At 42.9% G+C, this 25,148-nt stretch overlaps 1 protein-coding gene across 2 annotated transcripts in view; it reads right to left on the minus strand.

Moving 5' to 3' along the window:
• The window catches only part of stxbp1a (syntaxin binding protein 1a), a 46,309-nt gene extending 23,355 nt beyond the window's left edge, over nucleotides 1-22,954 (minus strand). For both annotated transcript variants that reach the window (XM_023987562.3, XM_023987561.2), the window contains exons 1-2: nucleotides 22,809-22,954; nucleotides 2,771-2,820 (exon numbers count right to left, since the gene is read on the minus strand). In XM_023987562.3, coding sequence (XP_023843330.1) covers nucleotides 2,771-2,820; nucleotides 22,809-22,845 — 87 coding nt within the window. In that variant the 5' untranslated portion in view covers nucleotides 22,846-22,954. The remainder of the gene's footprint in view (nucleotides 1-2,770; nucleotides 2,821-22,808) is intronic.
• Nucleotides 22,955-25,148: the final 2,194 nt, after the last annotated feature.

A 25,148-nucleotide genomic window follows, 5' to 3' on the forward strand; every position in this document is an offset into this window, starting at 1 on the left:
TAACAGCAACCTTTTAATATGATATTATAGTCAGTATGCTAGGCCTGTGTCGAATACTAATGAATCATTCAAATATATTGCGAGACATTGATTCAGCTTTGATCTGAACTTTATTAGACGACCACCATTCTGAAAAGTGGTGTCGCTCTGGTGCGCTCCGGCAGCACTACACTACCCAAGAGACTCCAAGAAGCTCCTCATTAAATATATGTATCCCGTTTCAAGAAGCTAGGCGTATGTCGCATGTCACTACTTCATGGGAGAGGAACGTGAGCGTTTTAAAAAATATATAAATATTGTTTTTAATCAAAATACATTTTGACAGAAATGACTTCTGGAACATGTGAACATTCATGTGCCTTAATAACAAACTTGTATGCCATCTTTAAATACAAATCTTTAAATACAAAAATTGTTAAATTAGGAGTCTAGTTGCTTTAGCCATGGAAAAATACAGGAACCTTCCCGCTAGCCATGATTGGCTGAGATAATGGATGATAACATGTAGCATGTTTCTGTCTATAACATGAGCTGGTCAGAATATGTGGATAATCCTTTCTACCGCAGCTTTTTTTGAAAGATATCATGAAGAAGTGAAAAAGTGTTGCATTGCTGCACTGAAGTTAATAGCGCTGAGGTTAATAGCGCTGAGGTTAATAGCGCTGAGGTTAATAGCGCTGAGGTTAATAGCGATGGTCTAATGCTGACTCTCTCTGACTCTGAAAACTAATCAGATGATGAAGAAATCCCTGATTTAGAGTCTTCCCCATCACTGTCGTCATAAAAAAATGGTGATCAACAGTGTTGTTGTCACGGAAGAAGTTGACTGAGTTTTGAAATCCCTGGAACACCCATTGGAAGCAGAGAGATGAAATACAGAGGGAGTTGAAAAGAGAACACAGGAGGCTGTTGTATAAAACACCTGTCTCCGGATTACTCCGGATCAACTAAGGGCAACCATGGCATCTGTGACAGAGGGAGAAGCGTTCATCCATGTATACGGATAAGCATTTTCAGATATTATACATTTCTAATTTTGTCAGAAAGTTGTTTTCATTGCAAGTTAAAGCATACTGTTAGCTAGCTAACATTAGCTGGCTGGCTCACTAGCTAACGTTATGTGAATGATCTGTGTAGTAATATAAATGTTTTATATCTCAGAAAGCCATTTGCATTGCTAGTTATAACCTAATGTTAGCTAGCTAGCTAACATTGAACCTAGTTGGTTAGCTTTAGCTACCTGCAGATTCATGCATGGTGCATGCATAGTATCATGAGTTAGGATTATGGTTAATTGTTTAGCTAGCTACATGTCTAAACAAAAGACTCCATTATGCAAGTAACCATTTCACTGTACCGTTTACACATCCTGTATCCTGTGCATGTGACCAATAAACTTATAGTATGTGTTTACCAGAGACAGTAATGTGAAGAACAACATGACCTGCAACAAAGTCAGATTAGGATATAGGCCAAGGACTAGATAAAGTGTATTTTTACTACTACTTTTTTCTACTACTTTCACCACTTTTAGTCCTGAAAGCTTTGGTTGTTTACTACACTACCTTATTCACTCTGTTTAGCACATGGCCTCACATGTGAATCCTTAAAGAGATGGGTGGGGCTATGGCTTAAGAGGATGTGAACAATACTGAATGGTTTAGACAAGGAAGAGCTCTCCGGTAAGTGTACCAAAACATTCACGGGCCATTTTCTCAAAAGTGGGGTTACAAGTTTATCAACTTCAAAGCAGAATTACTTTCTCATTGTTCCTCAACTGCAGTGTATTATATACCATTTCCTAGCTCTCTACTTTTGTCCAATGTAAAAAACACCATTTCAAATTTTTCTACATAGGACCAAATCCAGGCGGTGGGTGACATATTTGTAATCTTGGTGCACTTCCCTTCGCAACACACTAATCACAATAAATGTAATTCTATACTTCAAAGGAAAAAACTATATCTCACCTGGGATTCGAAGTTGCCACAAACTGTGAAAATTACCAGGAGCCAGGCTTGCTACACTGTGAGCTATTCATGCTGTTTTTGTGCCTGTTAAGGACACTTTCATGACTGTGTTCAAAAACTAACTACATCAACAGTTGTAATTGGCTGATGCAAAATATGTCCAGCTGGTCTTGTTAGCAAGACCTGAGTGTGCTGGGTTATCTGATGGGAAAAACTAACGTAACGGTCTATCATGTGCAACTACGTTGACAATTTTAATTGTCTGGTGTGGATTTTGAGACTAGAAAAAGTTTAAAGTTAAACTTTTTCTCAATGTTCTCAAGTATGGACCTGTAGGTTTTACTTTTAACAATAAAGAGGGATTTTATCAACTTCCACTCTCCTCAAAAAGTTGCTGAATTTCCTCTTCACTCTCACAGGTGAGGTGAAATCATACAATCTATCCTCTTTGCTTGTGATGTATGTTGCTCAAATAACGATACAATGTAACAACAGCCGGACGGCACAAATATCATTTTGCCATTCAATGTATTATCTGGGTGAATATCTTTCTAGGTGCCTGGTGACACCAAATAATAACTCCAGGTAATATTTACGAGAATACACAACGAAATGGTCACAATTAGACCAAAGGCTCTATGTTTCACTGAACAATTTCACTTTTATCTTTCCATCGTGGGAATGAACTCTGTCAAGTGTTTTCGGTCAACAAAGCCTGAGAAATCCTGATTAACAGAATAGAAAAAAAGGTTAAACTGCAGTATAACAAAGACAAATAGTAATACTAATGGGCCTCTCACCTTCCATTCCCCCTTCTTCTTCACCTTCTTGATGACATCGTTCATAATCTCTGTGAAGGAGAAGAGAGGAGACGAACAGCTCAGAACATTCTTTACGTCACATGCTTCTTCACCGTGTGCAACCTTCCAATGTCAGTTGATATGCTTTTCTTTGAGTCATTTTCAATGTCAAAACCACTCACATGAAGATTTGAGCGTACAGTACTGGTTAATAATATACAGTAATTTTCTCTGATTTGATTCATTGACAGGAATCAGATTGTTTCCATATAGTGATGAGTGACAGTCGAGCACAGGACACAAATGAGGACTCTCTCACACTTATAATCATGCCTCTGGGAACAAGGCTGAAGAAGAGTTATTCCGCTATGGAGGATCTACACAAGTATTCACTTCCAGATCAACCACAGAGCACATTAACACTAAAATATGCTTCTATCAACATCAGAGCACACTGAAATATGCTTCTATTTTTTTTATTTTACTAGGTAAGTCAGTTAACCACTAGGCTACCTGCCGCCCCTCTATCAACCACAGAGCACGCGGACACTAAAATATGCTTCCAAAAATATGCTTCTAAAATAGGCTTCCAATATTCTTCCATCCTTTTCTGTTTGTTTTGTCTTTGGTTCTTTCACACCTGGTTTCATTTGCCTTAATTTCTGTGTGTATAATTTACTCTGTTGCCTGCCTAGGTTTGTGCGGGATTATTTATTGTGATGTTGCTCGGTTAGGTTGTGCCCATTTTTGTTTCACGCGTTTATACTGAGTGTGTATACATTTAGGAGCTTTGTTTGTTCCTCCTTTCGTGAGTAACGGGTTTCTCTGTTGTCGAGGGCGTTTTATTTTTGTGTGTGCCTTACCTGTATTTGGTGGACTTGCCCATTAAAATTACGCATCTCGGACATCTCTGCTCTCCTGCGCCTGACCCCTTCCCCTTCCTCTAAACGCAATACTGTCACAGATGCCATTCAATTTTCTACGTTCCAGCCATTATTATGAGCCGTCCGCCCCTCAGCAGGCTCCTGTGCTTACACTGTAGCTAGCAAAATGGAGTGCTGCTGCTACACATGAGTCAAATGCATCTTGAAACACAGATGATGCCTTCTTATGCAGTTACATTCCAGAATGGCTTCCATAACAGAACTAAAAAATCAAATGTATTATCCAATACGCAGAGAAGACAAATTCTTGCCAGATGCAATTGATTCTCTGAACGAAAACAACAACAAATCAATTCTTTTTGGTTGACTGCCATTGGCTCCAGTTCTCCTCTGCTGCAGTACGAATGGACTAATCCCATAGGTTGTCTGTGGATCAGGCCAAGGCAGACGGCCATGTTTGTGTGGCGATGCCACTATTAGCCCGATCACTGTTGTTGGCCATCTGGCTGCAGTGTTGGGAGAAATCCATTTAGGATGACTCTCTTTAATGTTTTGCAGTATCACCATATAAAACGGTATTAAACTGCTAAGCCCTTTGGATCAGCAGTGCCCAACATCTAGGTGTACACAGAGATACAGACGGATTATCACAGATTAAAAAGGATGTGTGTGTGAATGGGCTGTGTGGAGACTGCAGGGCCTTTCAGAGAATGAAGTGGATTTGTTGGGTAAATGCTGCCAATAGTCATTTGTGTAGACAACATTCACCTCATGGTTAAATTACAAAATGACATTTGTTTTCTTACCCTGTAAGCAGTCTATGTACAGGGCCATTTAGGTGGACTATCCCTTTAAGCACAGACCACTCAAAGCCAGGGGGTTAGGTACAGGAAAGCAGCACTCTAGACGTAGCTGCCCTGATGTGACCATGATGTAGATGATCTTCGAAAGAGGAAACTTATCTGAGCTCCATAGGGAAAGAGGACAACCTTGGAATAGACATGCTCATTTAGTTGTAGTCTTTGTGGGGAATAGCTGAGAGTGAATCGCTTATTCAGCTCTTGTCTATTTCCAGCTCTTTCTAGGCTATGCCACAGGAAACCATTTCAGCAGACAGGATGCTGTTCTGGGATTGTTCTGGCTCTCCCTTGACCCCCCTGTGTGGCATAACAGTACAGTCACATAGCAGGCAGTCTGAGAGGAGGGAAGGAAACTTAAAGCAACTGTCCAGTGTTTCCAGATTTCTATGAAATATGTAATTGTACAGTGTAATTGAGTGTAATTGATTACAATATGTTTTAATTAAGTATGATAAAAGCAGGTTTTCTGTGTTGGAATGGTGATGGCGTACCCCAACAACAGAATGGTGTGGGCGTACAGCAGTCATTAAAAATATTCATGCGAGTAAACAGCTAATTGGCCGGCTCATCCTTCAAATTTTTGAAACGGTCTGTTTGAGATACAAGTTTGAAGTTGGGTTTTTTATCTGTTTTTTCTCCAATTTATGCTTTGGCCACAAATACTATTATAGGATGAGTCAACAACATTATTTGGGTATGATGTATGAGTTAACAGAATATTAACTTTTAAAAGTGAGATTTTCACTGGACAGTCACTTTAGTTTAACAAACACAGAGTAGAGTAGAGAGGCTAACCAGCAGAGTAGAGGCTAACAGCCTCACACAGTCACAGACAGGAGTCTCCAAGGACTGTGAGCTATCGTTCTCGTGGCCAGCGTAAGTAAGACATTTAAGTGTGTTAACCCTCGCAAGGCTGCCGGCCCAGACTGCATCCCTAGCTGTGTCCTCAGAGCATGCGCAGACCAGCTGGCTGGAGTGTTTACGGACATATTCAATCTCTCCCTATCCCAGTCTGCTGTCCCTACTTGCTTCAAGATGTCCACCATTGTTCCTGTACCCAAGAAAGCAAAGGTAACTGAACTAAATGACTATCGCCCTGTAGCACTCACTTCTGTCAACACAAAGTGCTTTGAGAGGCTAGTTAAGGATCATATCACCTCTACCTTACCTGACACCCTAGATCCACTGAAATTTGCTTTCTGCCCCAATAGATTCACAGACGATGCAATCACCATCGCACAGCACACTGCCCTATCCCATCTGGACAAGAGGAATACCTATGTACAGTATGCTGTTCATTGACTACAGCTCCGCCTTCAACACCATAGTACCCTCCAAGCTCATCATTAAGCTCGGGGCCCTGGGTCTGAACCCTGCCCTGTGCAACTGGGTCCTGGACTTCCTGACGGGCCGCCCCCCCAGGTGGTGAAGGTAAGAAACAACACCTCCACTATGCTGATCCTCAACACAGGGGCCCCAGAAGGGTGCATGCTCAGCCCCTTCCTGTACTCCCTGTTCACCCATGACTGCGTGGCCACGCACGCCTCCAACTCAATCATCAAGTTTGCAGACAACACAACAGTAGTAGGCCTGATTATTAACAATGACGAGACAGCCTACAGGGAGGAGGTGAGGGCCCTGGTGGAGTGGTGTCAGGAAAATAACTTCTCCCTCAACGTCAACAAAATAAAGGAGCTGATCGTAGACTTAAGGAGACATCAGAGGGAACACGCCCCCATTCACATCGATGGGACCACAGTGGAGAACGTGAAAAGCTTCAAGTTCCTCTGGGTACAAATCCCTGACAATCTGAAATGGTCCAACCACACAGACAGTGTGAAGAAAGCACAACAGCGCCTCTTCAACCTCAGGAGGCAGAAGAAATTGGCCTCTAAGACCCTCACAAACTTTTGCATATGCACCATTGAGAGCATCCTGTCGGGCTGTATCACCACCTGGTACAGTAACTGCACCGCCCTCAACCGCAGGGCTCTTCAGAGGGTTGTGCGGTCTGCCCAACGCATCGCCGGGGGTACACTGCCTGCCCTCCAGGACACCTACAGCACCCGATGTCACAAGAAAGCCAAAAAGATCATCAAGGGCACCAACCACCCGAGCCACGGCCTGTTCACCCCGCTAACATCAAGAAGGCGAGGTCAGTACAGGTACATCAAAGGTGGGACCGAGAGACTGAAAAACAGCTTCTATATCAATGCATTTAGACTTAAACTGGCCTCTACCCAGTACCCTGCCCTGAACTTAGTCACTGTCACTACCCGGCTACCACCCAGTTACTCAACCCTGCACATTAGAGGCTGCTGCCCTATGTACATAGATATGGAATCACTGGTCACTTTAATAATGGAACAGTGGTCACTTTAATAATGTTTACATACTGTTTTACTCATTTCATATGTACAGTGCATTCGGAAAGTATTCAGACCCCTTGACTTTTTCCCCAAAAATTTACATTATAGCCTTATTCTAAAATTGAATAAATAGTTTTTCCCCCTCATCAATCTACACACAATAGATTGACATAGACAATAGATAATGACATAGCAAAAACTGTTTTTTTGAAATCTTTGCAAATGTATTAAAAACAAAAACACTGAAATCTAACATTTACATATGTATTCAGACCCTTTACTCAGTACTTTGCGAAGCCCCTTTGGCAGGGATTACAGCCTCGAGTCTTCTTGGGTATGACGATACAAGCTTGGCAAACCTGTAATTTGGGAGTTTCTCCCATTTTTCTCTGCAGATCCTCTCAAGCTCTGTCAGGTTGGATGGGGAGAGTCGCTGCAAAGCTATTTTCAGGTCTCTCCAGAGATGTTCGATCGGGTTCAAGGCCTGGCTCTGGCTGGGCCGCTCAAGGACATTCAGAGACTTGTCCCGAAGCCACTCCTGTATTGTCTTGGCTGTGTTCTTAAGGTCGTTGTCCTGTTGGAAGGTGAACCTTCGCCCCAGTCTGAGGTCCTGAGCATTCTGGATCAGGTTTTCATCAAGGATCTCTCTGTACTTTGCTCCGTTTGTCTTTCCCTCGATCCTGACTAGTATCCCAGTCCCTGCCGCGGAAAAACATCCCCACAGCACTTAGAATAAGGCTGTCACGTAACAAAATGTGGAAAAGTCAAAGGGTCTGAATACTTTCCGAATGCACTCCATATACTGTAGTTTATTCAATGCCACTACGACATTGCTCGTCCTAATATTTATATATTTCTTAATTCCATTCTTTTACTTTGAGATGTGTGTGTATTGTTGTGAATTGTTAGATACTACTGCACTGTTGGAGCTAGGAACACAAGCATTTCGCTACACCCGCAATAACATCTGCTAAATATGTGTATGTGACCAATAAAATGTTATTTGATTTGGTCAGTCTGGCATATGCTACTAAACATAAATAGTCGACTATAGTAATACAGTATGCACGTCTAAGTGCTTGTGTCAGTCTGTGGCTCTGACCAGACCAGTGTAAGCTCTGGGATGGGTTAGACCCAGAGCTCTTTCAACTGTAGGTGAATCAGGCATAGCTGTCCTCAGCCTGAGCCATGTGTCACTGTAAATACTAAATTAATTTGACATCTTATAGATATATTAAACATCACGTCTCATATGTTCAAATTAGGTGGACACGTCACCTTCACCTGATGCTGACTTTGTCATCCAGAGTACAGCAGAGAGAATTGGAACGGCTGAGACATATGCAGATGTTCCCCAACCATTCACCTCACAGGGAGGCGGTGTTCTAAGATCACAGCATAATGAACAGCTGTCGCTTTAGCAGCCTAGCTTTAGCATTAACATCAACCCATACCACAATGCTAGGCTAGCATTAGCATCAACCCATACCTCAATGCTAGGCTAGCATTAACATCAACCCATACCACAATGCTAGGCTAGGATTAACATCAACCCATACCACAATGCTAGGCTCCAGCAGGAGTCATTCAACACGCTCTTCATACAGATAACCAACACAACAGGATATCAGAGACCATTATCCTTTCCACTTCAATATGCTTTGGTATCAAACATTATCATTAAGTATGAGTATGCTTAGCACAGGGTTTGTCAGCCTTTTATCCACACCGGAACAATTAGTCTCATTGAGAGGCTGGCTGGCTGATTGATGTGTATTGGTTATGTAATGGTTGTGTATTATGTCTTCCGCTCCTGAAGAATCCTCAACCTTGACCCCAACAAACAATGCCTAGCCCTAGCTACTCAAGACTGTGAATTTAACCCTTTACCTTCCGGTTCTGCCTTGGGGGTCGGCGACTACGATTGCATGATCCATTTTCTCTAGATCTCAGCATCCGTCCCAGGGAATGTAACACCCCTGCTCTTAAAGAGTCAGGCGGCCATTTTAAGCAGGAAACAGCCCCTCCCATATTATTTTCCCTCTCATCTTCTGGACCATGGAGTACCTATGCTTCTAGTCCTGGAGGGCACACAGCAGGAGCCACATTCACTCATAATTGTCTCAGTCAAAACAATTAGCAACTCGACTGGTTTGGTCCTGGCTGACATTTTGGATGGCTCTTGAAAATACAAGAAGAGAATAGACACATTTGGTTAAATTATTTGGTTAAATTATGCCCTGGTCATATTTCATTAAGCATACTAAACACAGTTATAACATGTATACAAAACAAATATTTAAAAAACAGAGGAAAATCGATTAGAGATATAAATATTGACTACTGCTCTCCTTGGCGTGATCGTCAGTAACAGAAGGAGTAGAGTGTCTCAGAGTGCCCTTCCACAGACTTTGCCGTTTACAGACACCCACGAGTCAGTCAGCTCTGTGAGCCCAGTCTGCCGTTACGCAAACTTGCACAATGCCTTGCCCCTTTCCCACTGGTCGTGGCTACAGCAAAGGGTCACACTCACATCCATCCATTTCCTGCTCTGAGCGAGTGGGCATGACCTGCAGCCAGACTCTGACAACACAAACAGATCCCAGATCAGCTAAGAGACATCTCAGGAGAACTGAACAGGAATAACAAGCAAGCAGAAACAACTCCCGTCCACATCTCAGCTGGGGTCAAAGGTTGTGTTGTCAGAGTCTGACTGTAGGTCATGCTGACTCTCAGAGCAGGAAATGGATGGATGTGAGTGTGACCCTTTGCTGTAGCCACGACCAGTGGGAAAGGGGCAAGGCACTGTGAGAGGAAAAATAATATATAGAGAGGTTTAATTCTAACAAGCGCAGACAAGATAAAGACCCTGAACAATCCCTCACGAAAGTATCTTATTCTTAGTATGTTGAGGTAACCTGAGAAGTATTTTTCTGCCACAATCTCTTGGTGTGTCTGGGTGTTATATTCCATCTATTTTCCATTTTCCTACAACACAGTGTTATGTAATGATAGCTGGTATAATGTATTATGCAATTGGCATGAAAAACATATAAATGTTGGCATTAGACATTTATTTTAAAGGCATGCAACTGGGGCTGGCACAATTACCGTATAACCGTGTAACCAACAGTTATGGATGTAGACCATCATGGAAATAAAATAACTGTCATAACCGTTATTATTATTAGATTATTTTTTTTTTACAAACAGCTGACGGCCAGGCATTCATACAGTTGAGTTAGTTTCTGTGGTAACATGGACCCTTAATGTGATTAACCTTTGCTCCTCCTTGCTGAAACAAGAAACTAGCAAACAAGTCGGTGGTTGCCTAGGCAACGCCCCCCACAATGCAGCAGCAGCACACATCGAAATAGAATGAATAGAAATAGAATGAATAGAACGGGCTTGGAACTTCTAACCCTGGCTGGTAAACTCATGGGTATACTCACAATGGCTGTCTGGTATTGTGATAAAATAATGTCCATGGTAATGTAGAATGTTCATTCAATTTATGTTAACTGATGTGGCTCATGTAATACTCTGAGTCGATATTCATGTAATAATAAGGAATTCCCCTCGACCACGCCCACAAATTGGGGAAAACAACGATTATTTTCCATTAACCCCCAGAGTAAAAGAGCCAACTTTGTCGTCACAGAAATAACAAAGCGTGCCGAAAATCTGCTGTGTTGTTCAATGCACATGTAACCAGGTCAAAAATCCTGACCTATGGTTAGCAATGCTCCCACGTAGGAAAATAGAGCCTGCGAGAAGAGTCCTGTGGCTTCAGGCTATTCGGCGTGGGAAATGTGGGGACCCGGTGTCCAAGGAGGCTACACGTAGCTATGTGTGGAAAACATTTCATCACAGGTAAGACATTTAACTTGTTTAGTATAGTCCATTTGTAACTCCACTCACTACTTGTAGCTGTATACCAGAGGTGGAACCAAGTCATTGTTTTACAAGTCACAAGTAAGTCTCAAGTCTTAGCACTCAAGTCCCAAGTCAAGTCTCAAGTTCTAAACTTTGAGTTTCGAGTCCTAAACAAGTCACAATGTGCTCTCACCAAATGTAATACCATTTCATATTTTTAACAAGAGTAATAGTTAGTATATTACATTTACTCAAATCATGAATGCTTTTAAAAATATATATTTATTTCCAAATAAACTTTATATTTCTATGGAAATACATGGGTAGCCATGAGAAAGACCCCCCCCCCCCCCCCCGGCAATAGTGATCGACTATCGAGGATGGCTATGGAGCGCAATCGGGCGATGTAGGCTTGTACACAATCGCCCAGCCTTAACACACACACACACTGTGTGGTTACAGTAGGCTAACATATGTCAATGGTTTTAGGAACAGCAGTAACATCAGGCTTTAGGCTACCAAATCAAATCAAATGTTATTTGTCACATACTGATGGTTAGCAGATGTTAATGCGAGTGTAGCGAAATGCTTGTGCTTCTAGTTCTGACAATGCAGTAATAACCAACGAGTAATCTAACCTAACAATTCCACAACAACTACCTTATACACACAGTGTAATGTATTAAAGAATATGTACATAAAAATATATGTTTCCGGGTTGGAGCGAGCGGTCGCACTTCGCACTTTCGTCCGCAGGTAGTATAACTTTTCATTACATTTCATTACATTTCATTATAGTACAACGGTTTAATTTGTCTAATCTTAGCAATTTCTTCTTAGCTAGCTACATAGCGTCTTTGTATCAATATAATTGCGTAATTATCGTATTTCGTCGTCCTAACGCAGTCTACACTGCTATCTGCCATCTGCCCAGCAGCTAGCCAGCTAGCAAACGTCCACCGTCTACCGAATAGCAGCACTGTAGCAACTATTACACCCAACTGAACGACTTGATTAGTGTAGTGTTAGCTAGCTACATAGTTGTCTTTGCTGTCTTCGTATCCAGATAATTGTGTAGTTTAGAGTGTGTAGTTTTAGAGTGATTATCTTAATTTACCGAGGTTAGCTAGCCAGCTACCTGTCGTCCTTACGTAGGAGACACTGCTAGCTAGCCAACAGCTAGCCAACGTCTACCGAATAGAACTTCCGCACTCAACAACCCGGTCGCATTCCGCTTCGCTCCACAGGTAGTATCACATTTTCATTTCATTTCATTACAGTACAACGGTTTGATTTGTTTGATCGTAGCTACCTACATAGCTAGCTACATAGCCGTCTTTGTATCAAAGATAATTGTGTAGTCTAGAGCGATTTTCTAGGTTAGCTAGCCAGCTATTGTCGTTCTTTTAACGCGACGTAACGTACAACACTGCTAGCTAGCCAGCTAGCCCCCGAATAGCAGCACTGTAGATACTATTCACTCTAACGGAACGACTTGATTAGTGTAGTGTCAACAACGCAGCCACTGCCAGCTAGCCTACAAGTCAACAACTGCCAGCTAGCCTACAAAGTCAACAACGCAGCCACTGCCAGCTAGCCTACTTCAGCAGTACTGTATCATCTTAATCATTTTAGTCAATAAGATTCTTGCTACGTAAGCTTAACTTTCTGAACATTCGAGACGCGTAGTCCACTTGCCACTCCAATCTCCTTTGCATTAGCGTAGTCTCTTCTGTAGCCTGTCAACTATGTGTCTGTCTATCCCTGTTCTCTCTCTCTTGCATAGACCATACAAACGCTCCACACCGCGTGGCATCGGCCACCCTAATCTGGTGGTCCCAGCGCGCACGACCCACGTGGAGTTCCAGGTCTCCGGTAGCCTCTGGAACTGCCGATCTGCGGCCAACAAGGCAGAGTTCATCTCAGCCTATGCCTCCCTCCAGTCCCTCGACTTCCTGGCACTGACGGAAACATGGATCACCACAGATAACACTGCTACTCCTACTGCTCTCTTCGTCGCCCCACGTGTTCTCGCACACCCCGAGAGCTTCTGGTCAGCGGGGTGGTGGCACCGGGATCCTCATCTCTCCCAAGTGGACATTCTCTCTTTCTCCCCTTACCCATCTGTCTATCGCCTCCTTTGAATTCCATGCTGTCACAGTTACCAGCCCTTTCAAGCTTAACATCCTTATCATTTATCGCCTCCAGGTTCCCTCGGAGAGTTCATCAATGAGCTCGATGCCTTGATTAGCTCCTTTCCTGAGGACGGCTCACCTCTCACAGTTCTGGGCGACTTTAACCTCCCACGTCTACCTTTGACTCATTCCTCTCTGCCTCCTTCTTTCCACTCCTCTCTCCTCTTTTGACCTCACTCTTCACCTTCCCCCCTACTCACAAGGCAGGCAATACGCTCGACCTCATCTTTACTAGATGCTGTTCTTCCACTAACCTCATTGCAACTCCCCTCCAAGTCTCCGACCACTACCTTGTATCCTTTTCCCTCTCGCTCTCATCCAACACTTCCCACACTGCCCCTACTCGGATGGTATCGCGCGTCCCAACCTTCGCTCTCTCTCCCCCGCTACCCTCTCCTCTTCCATCCTATCATCTTTCCTCTGCTCAAACCTTCTCCAACCTATCTCCTGATTCTGCCTCCTCAACCCTCCTCTCCTCCCTTTCTGCATCCTTTGACTCTCTATGTCCCCTATCCTCCAGGCCGGCTTCGGTCCTCCCTCCCGCTCCGTGGCTCGACGACTCATTGCGAGCTCACAGAACAGGGCTCCGGGCAGCCGAGCGGAAATGGAGGAAAACTCGCCTCCCTGCGGACCTGGCATCCTTTCACTCCCTCCTCTCTACATTTTCCTCTTCTGTCTCTGCTGCTAAAGCCACTTTCTACCACTCTAAATTCCAAGCATCTGCCTCTAACCCAGGAAGCTCTTTGCCACCTTCTCCTCCCTCCTGAATCCTCCTCCCCCTCCCCCCCCTCCCTCTCTGCAGATGACTTCGTCAACCATTTTGAAAAGAAGGTCGACGACATCCGATCCTCGTTTGCTAAGTCAAACGACACCGCTGGTTCTCTCACACTGCCTACCCTGTGCTCTGACTCTTTCTCCCCTCTCTCCAGATGAAATCTTGCGTCTCGTGACGGCCGGCCGCCCAACAACCTGCCCGCTTGACCCTATCCCCTCCTCTCTTCTCCAGACCATTTCGGAGACCTTCTCCCTTACTCACCTCGCTCATCAACTCATCCCTGACCGCTGGCTACGTCCCTTCCGTCTTCAAGAGAGCGAGAGTTGCACCCTTCTGAAAAAACCTACACTCGATCCCTCCGATGTCAACAACTACAGACCAGTATCCCTTCTTTCTTTTCTCTCCAAAACTCTTGAACGTGCCGTCCTTGGCCAGCTCTCCTATCTCTCTCAGAATGACCTTCTTGATCCAAATCAGTCAGGTTTCAAGACTAGTCATTCAACTGAGACTGCTCTTCTCTGTATCACGGAGGCGCTCCGCACTGCTAAAGCTAACTCTCTCTCCTCTGCTCTCATCCTTATGACCTATCGGCTGCCTTCGATACTGTGAACCATCAGATCCTCCTCTCACCCCTCTCCGAGTTGGGCATCTCCGGCGCGGCCCACGCTTGGATTGCGTCCTACCTGACAGGTCGCTCCTACCAGGTGGCGTGGCGAGAATCTGTCTCCTCACCACGTGCTCTCACCACTGGTGTCCCCCAGGGCTCTGTTCTAGGCCTCTCCTATTCTCGCTATAACACAAGTCACTTGGCTCTGTCATAACCTCACATGGTCTCTCCTATCATTGCTATGCAGACGACACACAACTAATCTTCTCCTTTCCCCCTTCTGATGACCAGGTGGCGAATCGCATCTCTGCTGTCTGGCAGACATATCAGTGTGGATGACGGATCACCACCTCAAGCTGAACCTCGGCAAGACGGAGCTGCTCTTCCTCCCGGGGAAGGACTGCCCGTTCCATGATCTCGCCATCACGGTTGACAACTCCATTGTGTCCTCCTCCCAGAGCGCTAAGAACCTTGGCGTGATCCTGGACAACACCCTGTCGTTCTCAACTAACATCAAGGGCGGTGGCCCGTTCCTGTAGGTTCATGCTCTACAACATCCGCAGAGTACGACCCTGCCTCACACAGGAAGCGGCGCAGGTCCTAATCCAGGCACTTGTCATCTCCCGTCTGGATTACTGCAACTCGCTGTTGGCTGGGCTCCCTGCTGTGCCATTAAACCCCTACAACTCATCCAGAACGCCGCAGCCCGTCTGGTGTTCAACCTTCCCAAGTTCTCTCACGTCACCCCGCTCCTCCGCTCTCTCCACTGGCTTCCAGTTGAAGCTCGCATCCGCTACAAGACCATGGTGCTTGCCTACGGAGCTGTGAGGGGAACGGCACCTCAGTACCTCCAGGCTCTGATCAGGCCCTACACCCAAACAAGGGCACTGCGTTCATCCACCTCTGGCCTGCTCGCCTCCCTACACTGAGGAAGTACAGTTCCCGCTCAGCCCAGTCAAAACTGTTCGCTGCTCTGGCCCCCAATGGTGGAACAAACTCCCTCACGACGCCAGAGAGCGGAGTCAATCACCACCTTCCGGAGACACCTGAAACCCCACCTCTTTAAGGAATACCTAGGATAGGATAAAGTAATCCTTCTCACCCCCCCCCCCCCTTAAAATTTAGATGCACTATTGTAGTGGCCGTTCCACTGGATGTCATAAGGTGAATGCACCAATTTGTAAGTCGCTCTGGATAAGAGCGTCTGCTAAATGACTTAAATGTAATGTAAATGAATGAGTGATGGTACAGAACAGCATAGGCAAGATGCAGTAGATGGTATCGAGTACAGCATATACATATGAGATGAGTAATGTAGGGTATGTAAACATATAAAAGTGGCATTGTTTAAAGTGGCTAGTGATACATGTATTACATCAAGATGGCAAGATGCAGTGATGGTATAGAGTAAGTATATACATATGAGATGAGTAATGTAGGGTATGTAAACATTATATGAAGTGGCATTGTTTAAAGGTGCTAGTGATACATTTTTTACATACCTTTTTACATTATTAAAGTGGCTGGAGTTGAGTCAGTATGTTGGCAGCAGCCACGCAATGTTAGTGGTGGCTGTTTAACAGTCTGATGGCCCTGAGATTTAATCTGTTTTTCAGTCTCTTGGTCCCAGCTTTGATGCACCTGTACTGACCTCGCCTTCTGGATGATAGCGGGGTGAACAGGCAGTGGCTCGGGTMGTTGTTGTCCTTGATGATCTTTATGGCCTTCCTGTGACATCGGGTGGTGTAGGTGTCCAACTGCCTAGCCAGTTGTAGCTCAATCTTGGTTGCAATGATCATGTTCCCGCACGGACTGTGTGGAGGCTCATTGATTTAACATTACGTTAGCCTACATGCTACACTAGTAAAGTAATAAAATATATAGCTGTTGGCTATATTAGCCACGACTTACCGTTCTTTCTGTTCTTTGTGCAGCTTCAAATGTCGAACAAAGTTGGAAATTGTTGCGCCTCCGTCTGTAATTTTCTTCCTGCATGTTTTGCACGTTGCAATCTGTTTTTTGTTGATACAGCGTCGTCTTTGTATCCACATTTTTTTGGGGGGGTATCATCTTTCCAAGGGCTCCATCTGAATTCACCCGCCGACGTTCATCTGCACTGCCACGCACAACTTTTTCTCAGCTGGCACAATTTGATTGGCTCCGGTCCGATTCAAAATGTAATCTGTTAAATGAAGAGTTGATGCGCAGCACACTTTTTTAAATAGCATCATTTTTAATATTTGGGCTTGGAGAGGGTATCAAGTCAGGTCGAGTCATAAGGCTCAAGTCACGAGTCATTGGTGTTAAAGTCAAAGTCGAGTTGCAAGTCATTATATTTGTGACTCGAGTCTGACTCGAGTCCAAGTCATGTGACTCGAGTCCACACCTCTGCTGTATAGTTCGGTTGCTTGTGTTGTTGGTCGTGGCTAGCTTAATGTTCTGGTCGGTAGCTAGCTAGCAATCACTCACTCAAGTAGCTGCTAGCACCATCATGAAAAGGGGCATGAGGGAAGCCCTAAAATATGATGTTTTTCTAAGTAGTGAGAACGCTCGGTAGCAGGCAATGTTGAAAAGTCATGTTTAGACATGTTGTATTTACTTAAATGTTGTTTTGTAATTGACTAAAACAAGCAGACAACAAGAAAATTGCGTTTGAAAAAGGTGACGTTTTTGCTGTGAGACAATGGGTTAACCTAGATAAACACCGGTTGTTTTCCACACAAGCGGAGGGTGCCTTGAAGTTCTATCCAGTACTGACTGGGATTATGGAATGTATTTTTTGTTATGTCAGTTGAGTTGAATCAACAAATCACAGAACATATTGATGGTAGGTATGCCTAATCTTCCTACTTTTGCTTCCTGCTTTTACTTCCTGCTTTGCTCCTAGGGTCAAAATATAAAATATACTGCACCTATGTGTACACTTGCAATGGCTGCCAGCCCACCCATTATGCCATCATTGACTTGAATGGGGGTGGCCGTTCTATTCATTCTATTTCTATAGAATGAATGCACCCATGTGTATTTCTGTACACATAGGTGCAGTTTGTTTGGAGTTTTAGGCTGGGTTTCTGTACAGTACTTTGTGACATCAGCTGATGTAAGAAGGGCTTTATAAATAAATTTGATTGATTGATATAGCAACACATGTAGTCAGGAGCAAAGGAGAGGAGAAAATGTGTGTAAAAAAACATACATATATTCAGTACCGGTCAAAAGTTTGGACACACCTACTCATTCAAGGGTTTTTCTTTATTTTATACAATTTTATACATTGTAGAATAATAGTGAAGACATCAAAACTATAAAGTAACACATATGGAATCATGTATTAACCCAAAAAAGTTTTAAACAAATCAAAATATATTTTATATTTGAGATTTTTCAAAGTAGCCACCCTTTGCCTTGATGACAGCTTTGCACATTCTCTCAACCAGCTTCATGAGGTAGTCACCTGGAATGCATTTCAATTAACAGGTGTGCCTTGCTAAAAGATAATTTGTGTAATTTCTTTCCTTCTTAATGCGTTTGAGCCAATCAGTTGTGTTGTGACAAGGTAGAGTTGGTATACAGAAGATAGCCCTATTTGGTAAAAGACCAAGTCCATATTATGGCAAGAACAGCTCAAATAAGCAATGAGAAAAGACAGTCCATCATTACTTTAAGACATGAAGGTCAGTCAATTCGGAAACTTTTAAAGTTTCTTCAAGTGCAGTTGCAAAAACCATCGCTATGATTTAAGATGAGTTGGACCGCAGAGTGAAGGGAAAGCAGCCAACAAGTGCTCAGCATATGTGTGAACTCCTTCAAGACTGCTGGAAAAGTCATTCCAGGTGAAGCTGGTTGAGAGAATGCCAAGAGTGCAGCACTGCTTCTTAATCAGGGAGAATGACATTTTATGACTGCTCATTAATTCTCATAATCATTACTATTCTAATCTAGCATTCAAGTGGGCTAGTCCTTGTGTAGTCAGCCATTAGAATACAGATTAAATGTTGGGTCTGTCTGTGTGTGTTTACAGTGGCAGGCTGCAGACACTGCGTCACACAATGAGCTCAGATGAGTGTGTGTGAGGTAGGCTGAGTATCTCTCCCAAGGTCAGTGGAGAAGTTTGCGCGCACGGTCATGTGTGTGTCCTGGTGTTGGGCTGTGGAGCTGGTGAGTGCTTGGGCTGGGGGTGGGCTAATGAAATGTTCAGTAACTGCCTCTCTCTCACTATACTGCAGTCTGGTCAACCCTGAAGTCCTACAGGGAGAGGTGTCTCTCTTCCTTTCCAGCCTCCTTCCATCCCTCTCCTCTCCCTGCCTAGTCACCTATCTGTCCTTCTGATTCACTTTGAAATAACAGCTTAGCAAGCCTCGGAAAACCAAGGCTTCTTTACGTTCTGTTGGAGATTTGGAAGGATGGCCCAACAAGATCTTAGCAGGAGTCATAGTTCCAATGGGGATGTGGGGTGCTCTTGAGCTATTTCTCACTGTAGACCACGAGTCACTACAACAAGTAGTAAGTCATTATACTTGTCACTTTAGGTAAAGTGTTAGACATATTTAGTAATGTTTTTATGAACCATCAATGTATTTTATACTGGTGAAATACTGCTTATGACATCAAACTGTTAATTTGATTAGATACCAAATCCTGAGAGGTTGCCATTAGTGCAATTAAGAAAATTGGTCTGGCAAGGGGCAATCTAGTGTGCGAAAAACATTAGAGAATTCACTGGACTTATGAACTAGATGTCAGAAATAGATGAAAAGAAACTAGGACAACACTTTACCAACAGGTACATACTTTATTACTCATATAAGTGCCTTTTAAAGGTCTAATAGCGATACTTTTACTAGGCTATGTGTCGTGAATCCCCTTTGCTTTCAAATGTTAATTTCATGGAATGTTTGAATGAAATGGAATGAAAGTGGTTTGCTGACACACACACATCATTTCCTTGGCTTCTGGAATTAATATCTTGTAAATCAAGACTGATTCCAGTCAAATAAGTTGAATGAAGAACTGTCATGGCGATTCAAACAATAAAAAAACGTTGTGTGATTTAAAAATACACAATCAAGCAGCAGGAATAACAAAGCAGGAGAAACACCATGAATCATCGGGTAAGATGCAGACTCTTGGCCCAGTTTGTCTGCTGTTCCTCTCCCTGGCACGTGTCACTAGATGAACAGTCATGATCACAGACTAGCCTACTCCCTGTTCCCTCCTCTGCTGTGTCAGGCTCACTATACAATACTCACATCTTACCCTGTAGACGCAGTCTGACAGAAAGGCTCTCATATAATTCCGCGCCATTGTGATAATATTAAAATGGATGTTTTAGGCAACATATTTCCAACATGTAAATAAGAAATCGGTCTCTTTATTAATACAGCCTCATAACTGGGGTGAGAACTGAATGATGTGTGTACAGGATGTGTGACATCCCTCTTGTCCCAAACCGGCTGCGCGCGTGCGCCATCGTGCATAAATTTGTTTTGTCCCCACACCAAACGCGATCACGACACGCAGGTTAAAATATCAAAACAAACTCTGAACCAATTACATTAATTTGGGGATGTGCATCAAAAAGATACACATCAAATAACACTATGTGACGCGTCAAATAACAATATGTAATTTGTAAGTCGCTCTGGATAAGAGCGTCTGCTAAATGACTTAAATGTAAATGTATATGCAAATGTTGGCCAATCACTATATGAAAAACTTCTCATTCGTCACCAACAAACGACTAAGTCATGTCGAACCTTGAAAACATGAGACCGCTTTTTAAGTTTTTGCAAGCCAAGTGCGTCAAATAGTGTTATTTGACGTGTATCTTTTTGACACGCAAAGACCCAAACGGCGTTCCATAATGTGCCAGTGTATTATTATTTAACGTAGTGTATTTAAACAAGCCATATTGCATAACTGTCATTAGCTCATGGAATGTTACAAAGGATTTTGTTTTGGTGAGGTCTAATCCGCAGCCAAATTACCCAGATCTACTACTGAGCTGATATCATTCATACTATACATATTACAGCTTTATGACATCAATTTAAAAACCACTATAAATTGAAAACGTATGACTCAGCTGTCCTCACTATAGTCACACTCCAAACCAAGGTAGGCCTTTTGGGTTGTAATGGTCATACACACCTACTTGCATATTTGGAATGCGTAGGCTAACCTGATCTCTTGAGAATCAAGCTGTTGGGTTAATTTATTTTATAATATTTGCATATCTAATTGCGCTACCATTACTGAAGTAATCGATTTGTATACCTTGTTCATCAGTGACATGGGCAGTGGATTTAGGTATAGGTGACATGGGCAGCCGCCCAGGATGTCATCTTGCCGTGGACGGCACGGGGCGTCTGCACACATTTTTTGGGAATGGTGACATTTGCGCAATCGGTTTTCTATCGCTCATTTGCACGTCACGTCAATGATATCATGTCACCGTGTGGGACTATGGGTCAATTAACCTTGTCGGAGTGGGTGGTGCCCTGATTCTAGTTTGTGAGCTAGGCAGGCTACTGCCTGGGAAGGTCTCCCACACAGAAGTACGAGATGGGGCGGGGATAAGTTGACCTCAGGTCTCCCCACTGGAAGCCCGAGGTAGGGGGAGCTGGGGGAATCTATCACATAGTGCACCTCTAACTTTGTACAGAACTAATGCAATTAGTAAAATCAGTCACACTGCGAAATGCTACCAAATAATCCACAATTCATTCATAATACTGTGAATATATAGTTTCACAGACATAATGTGGCATTTTTTTCTGGTTTGTGCGAAATCGTTTATAATATAAAACCAGTCTGCAAACCTCCAAGGTGAATTGGTTTAGTCTTGACTCCTGGTTGACAGTGTTGGGGGATGGGTAACGTATTGATGCTCGAGTGCCAAATCAACACACATTTGTTTCTATTTGTCTTTGTTACTTATTTTTGCATATATTTATATAGTTTTAAATGTTATGATTATAATTTGTGTTGTTCCAAATGTCTGAATAAAAAAAACAGTAAGTGCGGAATGGTGCTATTTTGTTGGGGGTGGGGGGGGGCTCGCCCAGGGAGCCATACAAGCTAGAACCCCCACTGGACATGGGTATTCCAAAGCTTCGTTTATCACTGGTCTGACGGCTAGGCTATGCCTAGGCCTATACATCCATAACATCTGGAGATAAATGTGCAATCAACAGCAACGGAGTTATCGACAAGGGGGTAGCTGCATACTTGCCATTATCCGAGAAGAACATGTTTTATCTTACAATATGATGACCGATATTTAGTGAGCCTTCAGGACGAGGAAAATTCCTCACCCCGTCATAAATCTGGTATATGTTTAAGCTGCGCACCCATTTCCCAGTGATTTGTGATGCTACTGAATAGCCTACTGCTATTTCGTTTGAACAGTTAGGGAGAGATGTCCAAAAGCCCCTACATGGCCTACAACATCCACGGACCTCAACCTCAGGGGATTGGGCAATAGGCCTAGTAGCAGGTCCGTCTAAAAACAACCACCGATGGTTATTTTTAAACCATACACCGATGCTGTTTTACAACTGCTACTCATGCTGCATAAAATATGCTTGTAGCCTTCATCGTGGGCCAAGTGGGTCTATGCGCATTGCCTCCTGTATATGCGGATGAAAGCACAGTAAAACCCGATTTCTAAAAGGTGTTACCATACCGACTGCGGATTTATCTCCGGGTTTATGTGCTCCATACAGAGGACAGAACACACCCTCCGCCATTATCCATCTAATACTGCAGACCAAGACTATCATCAGACTGTTCAACCTACATTTCCTTGTTTGAACCGTTCAACCTGAAAGATGACGTTCTACGCAGCGTGTTGTAGGCTACTGGTGATCCATCATAGGGGTGAGGCATTGCTGAAACAGCGGAATCCCGTAGACGCAGCGCTCCCGGATGGAGAATATTAATTTACAATCCATCTATATAATTGTTATAGGCCAACAACGTTCCATTGTGCGGTTAACATTGTGCCTAAATAAAAGTCATGGGCCTGGAACAGCCTATGATTTTAGACGATGTGTCCTAATGTCACCCCAATGACGCACTGTTTGTATTTTAATTTCCGATTGGAAGTATATTATGGGTGTATCTGTCTTTCTCGACCTTCTCATGCAGAGTTCGATTTTTATCATTGATCATTGGCCGCAGCGCGCGAAGAATAACCATGTGCAGTTTATATTAATACGCATCAGCATCGCTGGACCTCTGGGACAAATGACACAGGTATAGGTCCCTGACGCATGCTGATAACCACTGTTGCACAATGGTAAATCAGCGCACAACAACCTGCCGCATCCTGGGGAAAAACACGCACCCACACATTCACCACCCCATCCGAGACAAATGCACAGTGCATCCCATCGATGCGTTTCCATTGATGTTTATTCCATATCAAATAGTCAAAAGGGATGTATAAATATAATAAGGTATTCTTACTTTCACCGACCACCGCCTTGAGTCCTATGGGTGCCATGATGCTATTGTGTGTTTGACCGTATTCTCTCCCTTTGACTCCCTCTTCCTCCCTTGCAGTATTCCTCTCGTTTCTCTGCTCGACCGAATGTGCATGCCTCACATCGCAGCTGACTGCAGAGCTTCGAATAGAGACGTCACTCCGTATCCCTCCGCCCCCACATCAGTGGCTACATTAGCCAATTAATTTATACATTTGCCAATTTCATTATTATACGGTTTATAATGTTTTACATATTTACTTTTTCATTCATTAAGTAGTTCATATTTTTTTCGTTTTTTCTCTTAATGTGAAAAAAAAACACAACTCTATTTTAATTTGCAATTTGCACCTGTATGTGTTTTATTGATAGGCCCATATTAACTTTTGAATAGTCGAATACATTTCTAGTGCAAATATGTTGTGTAACCTATACGAATCACTGACGCGTTTTAATTGGCTGTACCTTTTTTAGAATTTGCCAAAATTCTTCAGCCAAAACTGGATGAAAATCGTCCGTGCTGGTCCTTTTAACGTTTGCCAATGTCGACGTTCCACACGGGGGCGCAGTGCACCTCTTTTGGCCAGTCTCATCCCCATCTCTTTCACTCATCATCCTCTTCCTAAAAATGGCATTGTTAACTGTCAGTGTCAAAGATGACTTTCTTACCAAAACAGAAGTCAAACAATTGACACGAATTTAACAGAATGACATGTCATCATCAAACATGATAGATGGCTGTAGTCTATCCTAGACTAGTGTTAAAAAACGATTATTAGCCTACATTTTTTTCCAAAGCTAAAAGCAACATTTCCTTACGTCAATAATGAAGTTGAAATTTGGGCCAGATATAATTTCTGTAAATAAGAAAAGGTTATTCTATGAACACCACACAAAATCAGAATGATCCAGATTCTGTAATCCTTTTTGGCTGTGTTTAGACAAGCAGCCCAATTCTGGTATTTTCCCCACTAATTTGTCTTTTGACCAATCACATCAGATCTGTTCACATCAGATCGTTTTCAGAGCTGATCTGATTTAGTGAAAAAAAATATTCAAATTGGCCTGTCTGTCGAAACACAGCCTTTTTTTTGCAATTCATGATCAGATCGATCTGTCTGCCTTTGAGACAGTTTTTGAGCAAAGAATCGGAGAGGATAATTCTGATAAAGATATCACAATATGGTTGTGTTTACACAATTTTGATATTTTTCCACTAATTGCTCTTTTGACCAATCATATTAAGTCTTAAAAAGAGCTTATGTGATTGGTCAAAATACCAATTAGTGGAAAAAATATCAGAATTGGGTTGCCTGTGTAAACAATATTATATTGTATCATATCAATATCACAGAATCCAGATTTTCAGTGCTTTGAACAGGGCTGCACCTTGCCATCTACTGGACAGGTTAGGGTACTACTACACTGTCATAGGGAAAATGAAATTACGAAACTACATGAATAAAGGTACCTAGATTAAAAGTAATAGAGCCTGCATATAATTTATAAGTAAGTACACACATTTATTTAACACTTCTCAATATAACAACTGACCACATGCCTATACTGCGGTCAATTTAACATAATTAACCTTTAGTTTTCAGATGTAAGAAAGTTCTCTATGCCTTGTCACCTTAATTACATTGACAGTTATTGGTTGTAGAGCCTTTCACCTTTCTAAATCCACCTTTCCAGTGGAATAAAATAATCCTGATTTTCGGCACCAAAACTATACTTATCACATTTGAAAAACGCAAAAACAGCATTTAATCTTGATTTGAAATCAGATTGGATTACTAAATCCAAATGTAACGGATGTGAAATGGCTAGCTAGTTAGCGAGTACGCGCTAGTAGCGTTTCAATCAGTTACGTCACTTGCTCTGAAACCTATTAGTAGTGTTGCCCCTTGCTCTGCAAGGGCCGTGGCCTTTATGGAGCGATGGGTAACGATGCTTCGTGGGTGTCAGTTGTTGATGTGTGCAGAGGGTCCCTGGTTCGCGCCCGGGTATGGGCGAGGGGACGGTTTAAAGTTATACTGTTACACAAATACCTATCCGGAGGATCAGAATCTAATTTCAGTTTTGAAAAACCCAATTCTAAAATGTAATACTATCGGATTAAACGCATAGAAATATAATTAATCAAGACAATGATTCATCCGTTCTATTCATTAGTTTTCTATGCATTTAATCTGATCCGATAGACGAAATCCAGATAATAAAAACAAAACTGGGCCCAGAAGATTAATTTGAAAGCCACACCCATGAATGGAGGCTGAACACGTTGAACAATTATACATTTCAGAGGGTGTGTCTTGTCAGA

This window comes from Salvelinus sp. IW2-2015, linkage group LG5 (genome assembly GCF_002910315.2).
Source record: "Salvelinus sp. IW2-2015 linkage group LG5, ASM291031v2, whole genome shotgun sequence".
Classification (NCBI taxonomy): domain Eukaryota; kingdom Metazoa; phylum Chordata; class Actinopteri; order Salmoniformes; family Salmonidae; genus Salvelinus; species Salvelinus sp. IW2-2015.